Below are 16,580 nucleotides of genomic sequence, written 5' to 3' on the forward strand. Positions count from 1 at the left end.
CAACATTCATTTTCTTAAATCAACCTTTTTTTGGTTTTTGTGAATATGCTTTATTTGTCAACAACTGTTTTTGGTCAACTTTTTTGTTTGTCATCTCTTTGTTTTTGACCACCGGCGGCAGAGTAGATGTTAGCATGCTAAAATGCTAACCTACAGCCGGTAAACATTGAACCAGAACCTCCTGGACGTGTTAAAGCAGCAGGGCTGGAGGGACAACATTTGGATTTGGAGAGTTTTTATCTTCACCTCCTTCATCAGAGCATCTGGTTTTATGAATTTTAACTTTAGACTTTGATTATTCTTTCAAAAGTGCAGAAGGAAAGCGCCGCACTTCTGTGCACCAAAGTGTGTTTCTGTCTCCAGTGTTTCCAGTTCCATTCATCTTTCCTCTACATGGTAACGCTCCCCACAGACCCACAGTGTAAACACATGGGGAATACCTCCACACCCCACAGGAGCTTTCATGTCTCAGTGCTCGCCCCAGACAGGAATAACAGGCCAAACAAAACAATGACCAAAACCTACAGTCCGTCATACTGTTTTCAATAAGGATATTCCTCCAAAGTTCACCATTCGTTGAAGAAGTATTTTCTGATGTCAAGAGACTTGTAGACTACTCTTCACCGTGGGGTTTGAATCTCTTCTGAGTGATAACATATCATCATTGTGTTTATGGTCTCATAACTACTAGACGTCCCTGCGGCCTCCTGAGTATCAGAGCTGCATTTTTGATCTATTTACAACTTTCATGCATGCCTTTGTTCTATTGCAACAAGAGGTGGTGAGGGCAGGGCTTAGGTTTGAAGTCGGAGGTACGGGGGTGTGACGGGGAGAGAGCAGCCATCCGGAATCTGCCGCCACAGTTCGAAGATAAATGTTCATTTTGTTTTTGTGTATTCTTTTATCAATAAACTTTAAAGATCAGGAACTCAAAACGACAGAGGATCGAACCGTGGGTTAAACTCTGCTTCCCAGACCCAAGCTCTCCTCAAGAGAGCCAACAAAAGGAACAAGGACATAGGAGTTCATGAGACAACTCACAAGGGATGAGCTTCTTTATGACCTATCAATCAGAGAGAGTCCCCTTTTACTTTTACACAGTTGAATCCAGCACTATTAAGGTGCCGTATTTATCCTGAGTGAATATTAGAGAATAGTTAAATAATCCCAAAGCGAAGACGTCGTTTTTATTTGCTATCAGGCGATATCCTCCAGCCTGAAGTGACTCAGAATCCGTCTCCCTGCACCTCAGCGGGTCGGACCTGGCTCTCGTCACACACTCTGTCAGCTCGTGTTTACAGAGGATCTGAAATGATTGAGGCACTCATCGGCTACCAGCTTTACTCCACCTCTCTGTTATCACGGGGGCGGACAGAGGTTTATGTCCACCCTTCATTCTGTCTGCAGTGGATTGTGGGTAACAGAATCCAGCTGTTTGTAGTGTGTGTGTGTGTGTGTGTGTGTGTGTGTGTGTGTGTGTGTGTGTGTGTGTGTGTGTGTGTGTGTGTGTGTGTGTGTGTGTGTGTGTGTGTGTGTGTGTGTGTGTGTGTGTGTGTGTGTGTGTGTTGAGCTGTTTCGTGTCATGTTGACGGCGATGTTTCGCTTTCATCATGCAGCTTTCTCTCCGCTCTGCAAATAGCTGAGGGTGGACCGCACGCCTCGGTCACGCTGAATCAAGAACTCCTGAGAGAGAGCGCTGGAGGGGGTAGAGCAGAGCTGAGGCGAGGCAGCCGGGGGAAAGGACAGAAAAAGAATTCTCTACAGACTCCCTCACCTCCTGTTTCCCTCCCACATGTCTGTCTAACCTGAGCCGGTTTCCCAGCAGAGGGTGCACAGAGCTGTGTTGTCGGCCCCGCCCTGAATATTTTCCCGGCTTAAGAGCTTTAGGCTTCCAACTGTTTCTCTGCCTTTACATGGCTGAGCTCAAACCTCTGAGAAGATGTCTCAGTCACAGCCTCTGCATCACACTCACTATCCCCACCGTGATGCCAGGTCTGATGCTGCTCAGAGACCCAGCAGAAGAACGGTCATCAAGCAGCTACACATCAGCAGTGATCCGGATCGGGTCACACTGAACACTGCTGTCAGAGGCTGTGAAGACCAGACCTTCAGGAGCTCAGGAGACATGCAGCCAGGGTTAAATATCAAGAACAGTACTCAGATCTGGGACTGGGGGGACAGTAGAAGTACTCAGATCTGGGACTGGGGGGACAGTAGAAGTACTCAGATTGTGTACTTGAGTAAAAGTAGAAGTACTCAGATTAACTTCCCACCTCTGGAATCTTGCTGAAATCGATGTGAGCTTCATCTGGATTACACCAACTGTAAATATTCGCTCACTTGGAGAAATAATAACCGCCCTAAAGATGATCCATCCACAGCTTTGCAAACTTTAGCTTCACTGTGCAGACTTCCAGAGTTGCCCATTCTTCCTATGATTAGTTTATTTGTCTTTTGACTAAAGCATGATTAATACTTCTTCTGATTCCAATCATTCCTCTCCTGCTCCGTCACCACGGCACTCCAGCAGCAGCTCCCTGAAGGAGTGACGAGCGTCTCATTGCAGCCTGTGACTGCTCTATAAACAGCACACAGAAAGACCCGGACTCCTCGGCAGAGAGCGCGTCCTTCAACTTTGAAATGGTCTCCGAACATTGGCGGCCGGACTCCCTGTCGCTGCAGAAGCGTCGTGTGATACTCGTTTATAATGTATCTATCATCGGCCGCCTGCAGACATGCAGAGTTGTGAGGAAGCTTCCAGACGCGTGTGAGGAAGCTTCCAGACGTGCAGAGTTGTGAGGAAGCTTCCAGACGTGCAGAGTTGTGAGGAAGCTTCCAGACGTGCAGAGTTGTGAGGAAGCTTCCAGACGTGCAGAGTTGTTGCCGTGACTCTCAGAGGGAGGAAAACGGGATGAGGGGTTGGGTGACTTTAGCAACAGAGGCCACGCATGTTCACATTAGCCCATCTCTCCACAAAACAAAAGACAAACTGCCAAACATTTACCATCCTTTACATTCTGGTTCTGCACATTGAATATTTAAGTCCCCCCCACTCTTGACTTATTGTAAGTTAAATAGGAGGTGCAGGAATGAGTCCCGAACTCTGACATGAGTCATCGTTTTATTACCTCCTGTCCAGTCAATGGTTCTCTGAATGGTCTTTTGGTCGTTCTACCACAAACAGCACGCTGGTGGGTTTGGAAAAGGAGGATGCTAACACAGACAACACATTTACAACATGGCACCTCGGTCACTGTTCAGTCTCATGTCACTAGCATGTTTGAGGTTTGATGTGTGCTGCAGAGGCATGACCACAGCATTGGCAGCTTCTGGTTTGCATTAGCCGCTCTTCAGAGGACGATTGTGATTCATAAAACATCCAGAACTTGTGATTGGAACTTGCATCTGATACTCAGATATGAACGCTCCCTCCTTCCACACTGCACCTTCCCTCCATTCCCTTTCCTGTCCTTCTCTTAATAAAGACAGATTTGAGAGAAATGCCTTCCAGCCTTCCGGGGGGGGGGGGGGGGACTTTAATAAAACATCTCAGGTTCCCCCTCCACTTGCCCTCAGGGGTCCTGTGAAGGTCAGGAGTTCACCAACTGTTGCGCAATCAATGCACTCCCTTAAAAAAAGTGTGTCTACATGGTTGTGCAATATGGCAAGTGTGTGTGTGTGTGTGTGTGTGTGTGTGTGTGTGTGTGTGTGTGTGTGTGTGTGTGTGTGTGTGTGTGTGTGTGTGTGTGTGCTGCTGATAGTGTCGGGCTGCGTTACTGAAGACTTGGTTTCACAAGCGACGCACTGTGTCATAAACACGGGGACGAGGCTGAGCGGTGTTACTCTCTTACCCCAGCAAGGTGCAGTCTGGGTGGGCTGTGGTAACCCGTCGCCTCGGCCTCCTCATCCCCGGGGCTCAACGAGGATAAAGAACAGCAAATCCACTCTGTTGGAGCAGTGTGTGTGTGTGTCTTGGAGCAGTGTGTGTGTTTGTTTGTAAGAGGGGGGCAAAAGTGTGCTTATGTCCCTTGTAATGAACTCTTGTGTGTGTGGACGCGTTTTAGAAAGGGAGAAAGACTAAATTGCAGTGAAACAACTCCATAGACATGTTTTTGCACGGTGTATTTATTATTCCTGCAACCAACTACACCACAGTATGTAGTATATATTTTATGTTGCATGGTCGGAGAAGCCTGGGACTTAGGGGTCTTCAATTGCACACAACTAAGCTGTAGAGCAGAGGACAATGCTTTTGAAACATTAGTAATGTGATAGAGAGCAACTTTTCTTGCTTTTCTTTGTGCCTCACTGGTGAATGGCGAGTAACCCCGACCGTCTTCTGTCCTTCATGTCTTCCAGAGTTTGAGGCCTGACGTCACCATGCTGCCGTACTTCCTGCTCCTCTGCCTCTCCGCTGGTCTGGTGGTATCCTACGAATGCCCGGCTGACTGTTCCTGCCAGGGCCAGGCCTCTATCTTCTGCATTCAACGGCGCTCCAATATCATGCCTCATATCCCCACCTCCATCCTAAACCTGTACGTCTTCCACAACGGCATCAACACTTTGTCCCAAGAGGAGTTCAAAGGCCTGGGGGAGATGGAGCTTCTAGATCTAAGCCAGAATGAGCTGGTGGAAATTCCAGACGGTGTGTTCGAGATGCTGTCCAAGCTGAAGAACTTAGACCTGTCCTCAAACCAGATCACACACATCTCCAAAGACAGTTTCTCTGGGTTGGTCCAGCTGGAGAGGCTGTATCTTTATGCCAACCGCATTCAGAGCATCCATTCGGAAGCTTTCGCCGGTTTACAGATGCTGCTGGAACTCAAGCTCCAACAAAACCAGCTCACTTCTCTGCCATCCCTTCAGTTCCCCAGACTTCTGCTTCTAGACCTCAGTCACAACACCATCCCAACCCTGGGACCCTCAGACCTGCAGACCCCGCACCTGGAGGCCCTTAAGGTGTCTTCTCTGGGGCTCACCTCAGTGGATAAGGATCTCATAGCCTCTCTGGGAAACCTACATGAGCTCGACATCTCCACAAACCAGTTAACTGAGGTGCCAGCAGCCCTGCAGCAGGACTCCCTCAAGGGGCTGATCAAGCTCAGCCTGGCTGCCAACCCATTGGGCGAGCTGAGGGTGGAGCACTTCCAGAAGCTGATCGGAATTCAAGAGCTCGATCTCAGTGGTCTTAACCTCCAGGGATTTTCTGAGAGTTTTTTCCAGACCTTCCCCAGGCTGGTGCACCTAACAGCAGCTGAGAACCCCTTTAACTGCTTGTGTCCACTAGCCTGGTTCCCCGTCTGGCTTAAGGAGAAGAATGTGAACCTTGGGCGTCCTGAGGAAACCAGATGTCACTTCCCTCTGGTTAATGCCGGGAAGATGCTTTCAGCGCTGGAGCACAAAGATTTTGGGTGTCCCCCTTCTACAACAGTGCTGATCGACTCCCCCATTGGAAGTACTCCTGTTCCCCAGCTGTCCACCAAATCTCCAGATAGCATCCATACCAACGCCATACCGCCCCCTCCTCCACCCAGTGAGGCCACCATCTCCATAAAAACAGACCGCCCCCGTTCCCCAGAACCTCCAGTCTCTCCGAGCTCCTCCAGCGGAGAGGTAGGGGAGCACATCTGCCCACCAAACATCTGCCTCAATGGGGGCACTTGTAATTTCGACCCATTAGGTCAACTCAGCTGTTTGTGTCCGTCAGGAACGTCTGGCCTCTACTGTGAGAATGTGGAGGAGGTTCCTGAGCCCCAGAAACCTTCAGTAACAGAGGTCTTCTTAGTGGCCCCTGTGATTCCACCTGAACTGGATGCTATCAGCTCACGTCAGGTCACCTCCACATCTATCCTTCTGGACCTGCACCGATTCATCGAGACAAAACCACACATCAGGGGAATCAGGCTGACCTACCGTAACCTCTCAGGGCCTGACCGCCGCCCCATAATCCTTAGTGTACCGGCATCCTACCCTGAGTACACTTTGCGAGGTTTGCTACCCAACTGTACCTACTCAGTCTGTGCTAGTCCCCTCGAGGAACGAATCAGCTCCAGGACCAACAGCTCTGTAGAAACCGGCTCGTGTACGGAGGCTCGCACTGAAGGGATACTGCTGACATCTACGGAGTCCAGCGTGGAGACCCAGAGCCCGCTGACGTACACCCTCATCCCCGCTGTTGCTGCACTGGTGCTGGTGCTCGTGTTGGCCATGGTGGCCGGGATGATCATCTACGTCCGAAAGACGAGGAAGGCCAAGGCGGGAATGGAGCTGGAGCTGGGCCCGGCAGATCCTGATCCCATGGAACTGGAGGGGACCAAGGCCTGCCTGGAGAACGGGGGAAATGGTACACTAACCTATAAACAAACTGAGATTGACCGATGTCAAACTCCTCAGCCACCTCCATCCTTGCAACAAAATGGGGGTTTAGACGTTGAAGTTCCCTTAATGCAAGGACACTGCCCGGCAAATAACAACATAGCCTCATTAAAGCCGTCCTACTTCTAGTATCCAATAAAATGCAAACACTTGGAAAGATTTAGGAGGGACTCAAACTGAGGGATCCTGCTACAGAGCTCACTTAGTGGTTAAAGACAATCTGATTTTCATTCCAATTTCAGATATCCATGATTCCTAGCCTTCACTGTCCAGATTATCATACCACAAACTGGTTCGTCGATCTCTTGAGATACTGAATGATGAATTGAAGAATAAAGCATGTTAGAAGTGTGCTTAACCACTGTGGGACTGTGATGCGGTCTACAGTCATCGAGCAGACCTGACCAAGTGATTCAACTGAGTGCAATCAACTAGAAGGGTGTTAGTAGCAGACAGAAACAGAAGTGCCTTTTTGCATCGACGCATCTGTAACCAGTGGATTTTCTCTTTGCTTGAATGAAAGAAACTATACATGTGAATGAGCTGTAATCCTTCTTGCTGGATTTGGGAGAAAAGTGCCCCGGAGTTTGGGCTGCAGAGCTGCAGGAAGTGACAGTGGTTTGAATAATGACAGAGATGCAGAGACCGAACATCCCAGGAAAAAGAGTTCACCAACTGCTCCATGGGGATTATAAAAAGATTTGCACTGAAAAGAAATCCTTCTTTTCCTTTGTAGTGTCCACAAGACTGATGATGGTCACGTAAAGAAATGCAATAACGCAGAATGTTGAGTTTGCCGTGAAAAGCGGTCTAACGTTTGTAGCTGTAGACCTTCTCAGATCCAACACAACTTTAAGTTCGAGCAGGCGGTCAGTGTCTCCTCTCCACACGTCCTGAGGTGGTGTCTTTGGGAGACGAGTTTGCTGTGAATGATAAATGGACTGAACGAGGAGCCATTAGAAAAGGCCTTTGCCTGCATCGCACTGTGACTGGAGGATGTTTTGTGTCGCTTATATCATGATACCCTGTTTCTGTTTTGTGTTGTTTGCATTTTGAATGGTGTTTTATGCTGTCCATTCAGTATTGCTGTGGTTGTGAGTTAAAACGTTACTAATTGTTCCCCCTTGAAAAAGCCTGCTAGTCATCATGGATTCTTTCATTTTGTATTTGCATCTTAGGGAAACTAAAGCACTAAAATAAACTAACATTAATCACATGTATACTAAAAAACATTAACTTCAAGATACAATCTGAACACAAGTCATCTTTACATCATGTATAGAAGTTGTTAACTCCCGTGTGTGAGTCACTTTGGTTTTCTGTGCTGCGTAAGAGACGCCTCGGACTGCTTTAGACTGAGCTCCTAAATGTGTTCAAAGGCCTTCACCGCAGAAGCCACTCCTATAAAGCTGCAGACGCGTGCCGAGAGAAGAAAGCAAATTCTAAGAGCTGCGAGTGTGACTGAGTTTAGGCTGGGTTGTTTCTGAGATATGGTCTAGACGTTTGTTCTCACCCCCCCTCGCCGCCTCCTAACCAGCACTGGGATTACTGCCTCGTGTGTTTGGATCTTTGCTTGTTTACAGCCAAACCAGACTGTGAATGCTCAGTGTTTCGTTCTGCTGCTGCGAACCTCACTAGATTTTAGTGCTTTCTTTAGACAAAGAATCTTAAATTGCAAAAAAAAAGAAGGTTTAAAGCGATGTGTCTTATCAACGTTACTGACATCTTTTATTGTCCAGTTACATGCTGAAGTTTATTTCTACTACTAAAGCACGGTGGCCGACAGGTGCAACACATCTCAACGGCCCAAAACATTTCCATTTGGAGATCTGCCCTGTCAAAAAATATGTAAATATTAAAACACAAATGTTCCAAAACTCCTGCAGAAACATCTGCAGCAGCTCTTCAACTCATGCAGCATCTAGAGAACATTCAGCAGAGGAAACATGAGCAGGGGACACTAAAGAGAGACGCACACAGCTGGAGACCAGGGGACACTAAAGAGAGACGCACACAGCTGGAGACCAGGGGACACTAAACAGAGACGCACACAGCTGGAGACCAGGGGACACTAAAGAGAGACACACGCAGCTGGTGACCAGGGGACACTAAAGAGAGACGCACACAGCTGGAGACCAGGGGACACTAAAGAGAGACGCACACAGCTGGAGACCAGGGGACACTAAAGAGAGACGCACACAGCTGGAGACCAGGGGACACTAAAGAGAGACGCACACAGCTGGAGACCAGGGGACACTAAAGAGAGACGCACACAGCTGGAGACCAGGGGACACTAAAGAGAGACGCACACAGCTGGAGACCAGGGGACACTCAGCGCTTTCAGTAAACGCTGCTCATGTTTCCTGAAGCTGCTGAAGACGTTTCTTCATTTCTTTCTGTATGAAATTGTTTTTCAAACTGCAGTTTCACAACTATTTTAACTCCTGCAAATGTTTGGGCGTGTTTGCACCCGTCGGCCACCAGCCTTTTCACTAGTGACAGAATCTTAAATTGCAAAATAAGTACAACAGGTTTACAGAGACTTTACAGAGACATCACTGACATCTTGTAGCGTGACACGCTGAGGACGTGCATCCCCAGAACAAAAGGGCCTTCCACATTACATCACAGACAAAGTGAGCAACACTAAATGTACTCCAATCCTAGAACGATGTGCTTGGCTTTTGGTTCTAAAGTAACTGCAGGGAGTGTGTGAGTGTGTGTGTGTGTGTGTGTGTGTGTGTGTGTGTGTGTGTGTGTGTGTGTGTGTGTTCCACTATTTTGTCTGCTTTATAATTGAGTCCATGCACTACGCTCCAGCCCGGTCCAACATCCACTCCTCATTCTTCTTCTTCTTCCCGCTCTCTGTCAGTATTCCAGTGCAAACACAGACACTCGTATATCTTCTCTCCCTCGCTCCATATCAACTGGAACTCTTTGTATTGCTTTGGACATTTAGAGGAACAGGAAATGTCTGAAATATCTTCAACAGATCCTTCCCTGTTTATTGAGGGAACCGTTTCTTTGTATTCTTGTGTTTTTCTTAATTGCCGACCGAGCAGTGCTGAGAAAAAGAGCAGTATTAAAAACGAGTGTAATGCTGAATCCAGCTGTGAGTGTGTGTCTTGGTGTCGGTTGCTTTTATGATTGTGCAGTAATGGAGACGTTCATGATTTTCCTCCGTGTGGATTTGAGGAATGTGCAGCTCATTACAGACTGTTCTGGACGTCGTCACAGAGCCAACAGAAAAACACAGAAAGGATTTCCAGAAACAACAGAAGCTGATTACACAGCAACTGCATCACTCAATACCTCATTACACACACACACACACACACACACACACACACACACACACACACACAAACCTCAACCACAACATGATTACTGTGTGACGTTATGTGGGTTTGTGGATGGAGGTCATTTTCTGTGTTTTCCGTTAATGGGGAAGTACGGGTGGAACATACCGGGGCATTATAACACAATTTCCAAATAAAAGACTTCACATATATATAATTGATGTTAGACATCTCTGATCCAACCATTCAAACGTTCAATTAAATCGTTGGATCAGAGAAACTGCCTCTGTATTTTGTCCTCTGCAGAACATTTACATGCACTCACCTTTAGTCCTACAGGAGAGGGAGCCCCTCAGGGGGCAGAACAGGGCCTCTTTAATCTGAAGTTTGAAAAGAGAATCAAAAGGAAAAAGACTGGGAGATAAAACAGTATTTTTAAAAGGAGAGGGTTAGAGCAGGAGGTATGAGAAGACTATTGAAAGTGTCTCTGTTGACTGCTTCCACAAGACAGTAGTTTTGGTTTGTCGTTGGTTTGCTTTGTAAATACAACTAGCAGCTTCTGGTAAATATGAATGCCTTGTGAAGGTTTATTCATTCGATCTAAATGTGCAGCTCAGCATTGTGTCACTGAGAGGCTACTTCAGCGTCTGCTCTGACACAAATAACACACCGGAGCTCTTCAGAGTTAAAGACGACAGATAATCGATTTAACGAGCGGCTGATTACTCCCAGCAGGAGCAGCACTGGTGAAACTCATTACATTCATTATGGCTACATTTCCCAGTAAGCACCTGAACCAACATTATATTGATTACTCCTGCTGTTCAGACGTTTCCGCCCCATTATGTTATCAATCCTCCTGATTTGCAGCTGCTGGATGTGGAAGGTTCACATGAAGTCCTACAGTCTGCAAGAAGAACACATACGGTGGTTTGGAGAAGTATGATGGAGAGCAACAGACTTTTGCAAAAGCATTTGACCCAAAAAACCAAATGCAACCTAAAGAAATATACTTTGACAAATTGTTACGCACTGAACGCAGATCTGTGTGTTAGTAGTGAGGGGGTCAAAGGCCTTCGTACCGAACTGGAACAGAGTTCCTTTTCTAATAGGAAGTTTTCTAGATGGTTAAATATTTATTTTGAATCAAGAAGACATTGAGTACGGAAAAGGGTTAGGGCCACCAGTAAACAAGTCAGAGTTAAAAAAAATGTCAACATTTGGAGAAAAATATAAATCTTAAAAAAGTCAGAATTTTGAGAAAAGTCTAAAATTCAGACTTTTAAAAAAAAAGCCAGAATTCTGAAAAAATGTTGAGATTAAATTCAGAATTTTGAGAAGGCTGAAAAAAGTATTCCAAAAATGACAGAATTTTGAGGAAAAAGTAAGCAAAGAAGTCAGAAGTTGATAAAGTCTGAATCTTGAGACAGAAATCTGAATCCGTTTATTTTGAGAGCAATCAGAAAAATATTTCAAAAAACAATAAAATTTGAGAAGAAATAACAAATTTGGAAACTCAGAAGAATTCAGAGTTTTTGGATTAAACTCAGAATGTTGAGAATTCTTCTTTTCAGAATACTGAGAGAGTTTCCTGAAAAAAGTCAATAATTCTGAATTTCAGTAAAAAAGTCTGAAATTTGAGGAAAAACTAAGAATTCTGATTTAGTGTCAACATTTTTAAGAATGAGTTCTAATTCTGAAAACTCTTACATTTCAGAGTTGAATACACATGTATTCGGTGGCCAGTGTGTGACGTTGGACCAGCAGGACGTTACAGCACACTAGATGCTCACAGTTCACCGTAGTCCTGTACAGAACGCTAGAATCCTTGAGACAGACTCAGGGTTTACCGAGGTTTAGAATCGGTGCTATGAACATGAACCGGTTCGATCTCATGTCATGGAGACTGCTGCTGATACCATATCAAGTCATATTGTAAGAGTTTGTACGACAAGAACCAAACCACTGCCCGTGAACATTAGTATACCTTTCAAAGGCTGTACGGCGCTTGGACAAAATATCTTACTCTATGAAGCCTTCCCAGATATAGTTTTAGATGCTCGGTGCCTGAAATGGCTTCAATCACAGAACTAAAGCATTCAGAGGAAGTGAAGTAAACACAACTCTATACTGAGGTCTGGATCAGCCACAGAGAGTAGCTACACAAACAAATACCTAATTACATATTCACAGAACAGATTATACGCTTGGAGCTTCTAATGAGAAGGAGATTCAAAAGGAGGGATAGTTTTCAGGAGCTGCAGGACCGACAGCCGCCGCTGAGGCTCGCAGGGCGGCTTCACTCCATCCCGCTGAATTCCTAAACAAATTATAAGGGGGTAAACATTTCTGAAGGGTGTGGCCTATGGTGTGCTAAAACTGGGGCAAAGAGAAAGGACATTTCTTCTTTGGGAAACAGCTCGTATTGTAGACAAAGTAAAATTAGAAGTAATAAACTAAAACAGAATCCTATAAAAGTGAACTGAAATAGAGAAGCTTGCAGCATGAGTGCAACTGCCTGAAATATATTCTGGTTTTCCTCCTTAGATCATTCATTTCTTTACAGCCAAATCAACCTTCAGGAAACCTGTCTCTGAGGGTTAGTCACAACGTTTCTGCCCTCTTTTCTTATTAAAAACTGTGGGGAATAAAGCTTTACCATGACCGTATCAGGTGGCAGAGAATAAGCAGAGACTTTCTGATTGTTCACTTTGAGGAGGAATGCCGTGTCCAAACATACTTTACTGATGATAAACCTCTGATAGGGACATTGTTACAGAGAGACAGCCCAGACTTCACGCTGCGATGCCATGCAGTCCGAACACTGAACGATAAACCTGACCCCTCAGTCAGTCTTCTGAAAGAACCTGAGAAAAAAAGGTCAACATTTTTCAGAAGAAAGTCAAAATTCTGAAAAATGTCATAGTTTGAAAAAAATCTGAATTTTAAGAAAAAATCTGAAGTCTGAAAAAGTTGGAACATCTACAAAAATGTCCAAATTGTCAAATTTCGAAGAAGAAAGTAATAATTCATAAAAAACCATTTCTGAAAAAGTGGCAAAATTTAGACTTTGTTTGAAAAAAAATCGGAATCTTGAAAAGAAGTAGAAATTAGAATAAAGTAAATTAAAAGTGAAAAGTTCTTAAAACTGTCAACATTTTTAAGAAGAAAGTCAAAATGAATAAATGTCAGAATTTTAAGAAAAAGCCTGAAAATGTTGGAAATCTTGAGATGATCAGAAAAAGCTTCACAACCCTGATAAAGAAGAAGGACGTAAATGAAAGTCAGAACTGAAGGACAAACCGCAGACTTTACGCTGCCATGCAGTCTGAACGTCAGTGACGATAGACCTGAAACTGGACTGCAGGAACAGAAACGTTTACAGATGCATGAAAACAGGCAGAAGAAAACACTGCTAAATGAAGCCCCCCCCCAAACAAAACATACACATTGTTCATACAGTACAGAAATACCGCGGTGTCCACACTGCACAAGGTCTGTCCAGGCCCCTACTGACTGAGCCACTGCTGGACATTTCGTCCTGTGTCATGTGTCAGGGCGTCACATGACATCTTCCATTAAAATAACTTTGGCCTTTGGTTATTACGGTTAATTCTGGTCTTGCAACATATCAGAACTGTTGGCTGAACTTCTTGAGTAAGAACATTTGTAGCTGCTCTTTCACAGTCCAAGACCACCGTTCAAAAAGTGGGGAAAGTTAGTAGAAAGCTGCTTTTGCTTTCTCTGGTTATGACTGGATTTAACCGGCACCCCAGGTAAATACAGTTTTACTATGTATCCCCCCCCCCCCGAAAACCGATGATGTTAAAACAACCCCCAACTTCACAGCCCATCACCCTCATCAGCCCTGAAATGTGCTTCTCGTATAAAGACTTTTCTCTGCGGAGTGCTGCAGGGTGCTGAGAGAAAAGTAAGAGAGGGAAAGGAAAGCAGAGGAGGTGGGGGGAGGTGTGTGTGTGTGTGTGTGTGTGTGTGTGTGTGTGTGTGTGTGTGTGGGGGGGGGTGATTTATTGGAACAATCTGGCTGTAATGAAAGCAGTCAGGGCTTGCAGAGGTGGGTGGATGCAGAGAGAAGAGTGGGGAGGAAAGACGGGGTGAAATCCAACTGCAGACAGATTGTTGGACCTGATAATGGTTTAAACGGACGTTACAACTCAGTGTGTGTGTGTGTGTGTGTGTGTGTGTGTGTGTGTGTGTGTGTGTGTGTGTGTGTGTGTGTGTGTGTGTGAGCATAGTTCTGTATACACATTAACGTACCATATAACAACCATGAATTCCATATGCAAACCCATGAGTGCCCCCCCACCTGTGATATAGAGAGCAGAATGAGGGATGAAGAGGTGCTTCCTGCGGCTGCTGCAGCTCTGGAGCAGGGTTCATGTGATGTGGACATCGATGCATCTCAAAGAGCAGATTCTGGCACAGAGAGCTGGGCTGTCTCGGGTTGGGATGCTCATTCTTCAGAGTGTTGGAAATCACTTACGAAGGCACTACAGCTCTTGGCACTAATTCATAACACAGATCTACGGTCCTTTCCGGAATGCATTTCTAATCTCTGAAGATGATCTGAACTGGGGTTTTATGTTCCAGTGATTCAGACCCAGTCCCTGTGAGTCCTCCAACAAGTCCTGCACTGAATCTGGAATATCTGAAAGCTTTTCACAGAATGACACATTGAGACATTTCCTGGTCAAAGAGACCATTTGAGTTTAAACCCTGTGATGCTAATGCTAAGGATTGGTAGGCTTGGGGAGACCTGAGGTTCGGGTTTAAAGGTAACACTAATAAACAGTCAGAAATATTTCCTTCGGAGTGATAAGGACCTCTATGCTTCCTCCAGTCTGCTGTCCTGCGTAGGAAAGACTCTTTGATGGACGGATGAGGGACAGTTTTTCAAACGGCGGTACTACAACTTCCGTATGAGTCCGTGACGTCATCGGCCCGCAAATACTTTTTCCCATTGACTTACATCGGGAAAGAGACGTCTGTAAATCGGTGGATAATTTGTTTTAAACTAAATAAACTCCCCAGTATGAACCCTTTTATAGACTCCATTAAAAACATCAGGTCTTTAACGTTGTAAAATGCGCTAAAAGCTGAATCCAGATGTATTTTCTCTCCCCATTCATTCTACTGAGCTGAAGCGGGAGATCGGGGGCGGGGCTTAAGGGGAAACTGTACTGCGCATGCTCTATGCTCTGACAGCCAGGCATGATGGGTAATTTGTGACGCTTTGCTCTCTCAGATCTCAGGCCATTGTGTCTTCATGCGCCAATGAGCAGCTCTCTTAGGAATGAACGAGGCCCTCAGTACTTTCCTCTAGTTTTCTCCTTGTGTTATCCTCCTCGGCTCAACTTAAAGAAGAAACGTTAGAAACTATAATGTCTGCTCAGCCTCCACAAGTTGCTCTTCATCCGGCAGAACAAAGAGGGTTTCTCAGCATGAATAACGCTGACGTTGAACATATTTCGGGTTCGACCCTGATGTAACATCTGGATTACTCACTTTAGAGATTGAGACCGAACACTGGTGCTTGTTTCAGAGCTGACCTCATTGCTTTTAGACTGAATTAATCTCTCAAAGATCTAAAGTGAATCAAGACAGAAAGGCTCACACTGTGTGGCTGACAGCTCATGTTCCTTATTCTCAGCAGAAAAGAGCATAGAGCTGTGGCTGCTTCTTTCCTCTCCGAATTACAACACAATGTTTAATTGAATTAGATTTAATTGCCATTCATTTGCCGTGGAGCAAAGGTCTCGTCTTACCCAGGGTTAAAGACTTCCATGTTCTCCGGGGCCGGATGTAAGTAACATGGAAACGTTGTTAGCGCAGGATCACCAGAGCCTGAGGTTTGAAAGTCTTTCAGGGAACATTTTCCAAAAGTCTGTTCAGTTCTCTCTATCTTCTGATCATCTGTAACTTCTGAAAGGTAGTTAGACGAAGGGAGAGTTTGAAGGATTGAAGAAAGTCTGTAAATTCTACAAGAGGTTCAGAGTTGAACTGAAGGGGAACAGGGCGAGCCGTCAGCAGGGTTACGAGCCGCTCGTGTTGTCGCAGGGATTCCGGGCCTTGGAGCAGCAGCTGAAGCTTCAATGGTATTTTTGCGGCACAACAATAGGCTGGAGGGCCAGGCGGGGTCATGTTGTGATAGATGGCATGAGGATTACAGGGCCGTCACCACAAAGCATAACTGAAAACACTAATACTACAGCTCCGCGGAGGTGGAGCCTGTCACCGTGCGACACAAACACGCTCACGGTGTGCAGGAGGCATGCATATATGCTCTAGATCTGTAGCATGGGAAGCTGCACTCATGCGTTACAGCGCATATAATCCTTGTACACACTTAGTATGTGACATCCACCGTGAACATGAACATTTAGCCACGTTAGCACCATGTAACTACACTCCTGGTGAGGTTAGTGAATGCTAATCTCTAACTTTCGAACAACGAGTGATATAACATCCTACAGGAAATCCAAATGATTTTTCCTCAGACGAAGCTTCCCATCAAATCTGGAATGATATTTTATTTCTACTGTTTCCATTGCAGTAGACAAAGCACAAACAGGAAGTAACTAACCCTTCCTTCACATGGTATTAGCGTAGGCGTAAGTTAAAAGCTGGGTTTTACTGCTCCTTCGATCCGTACAAGGGCAAGCTAACCAGCTAACCAGCTAAGCAGCTAACCAGCTAACCAGCTAACCAGCTAACCAGCTAGTTTTTCTATGCAGAGAAGGAGGAGAAAGCCAGATCCTGTGAACAATCTGGTACACTGAGCACTTTTTAACCAAGCACTCGGACGCACCAATGCACTCAAACAGCTGTCAGAACAGAAATACACAAACTGAAACACAACAATATTTTATTCCTGCCGGCGGGGAT

The 16,580-nt window shown here is 45.5% G+C and overlaps 2 protein-coding genes across 2 annotated transcripts in view; one reads left to right on the forward strand and one right to left on the reverse strand.

The window, feature by feature from the left end:
• LOC134862706 (cilia- and flagella-associated protein 251-like) overlaps positions 1-3,907 on the reverse strand; it is a 6,203-nt gene extending 2,296 nt beyond the window's left edge. Inside the window, 1 exon segment of the mRNA XM_063880724.1 lies at positions 3,852-3,907. Within this exon segment, the coding sequence (XP_063736794.1) occupies positions 3,852-3,907 (56 nt within the window).
• The window catches only part of LOC134862728 (vasorin-like), a 26,419-nt gene extending 16,947 nt beyond the window's left edge, over positions 1-9,472 (forward strand). Inside the window, exon 2 of the mRNA XM_063880774.1 lies at positions 4,360-9,472. Coding sequence (XP_063736844.1) covers positions 4,381-6,504 — 2,124 coding nt within the window. The 5' untranslated portion in view covers positions 4,360-4,380 and the 3' untranslated portion in view covers positions 6,505-9,472. The remainder of the gene's footprint in view (positions 1-4,359) is intronic.
• Positions 9,473-16,580: the final 7,108 nt, after the last annotated feature.

Source organism: Eleginops maclovinus, chromosome 4 (genome assembly GCF_036324505.1).
Source record: "Eleginops maclovinus isolate JMC-PN-2008 ecotype Puerto Natales chromosome 4, JC_Emac_rtc_rv5, whole genome shotgun sequence".
NCBI lineage: Eukaryota > Metazoa > Chordata > Actinopteri > Perciformes > Eleginopidae > Eleginops > Eleginops maclovinus.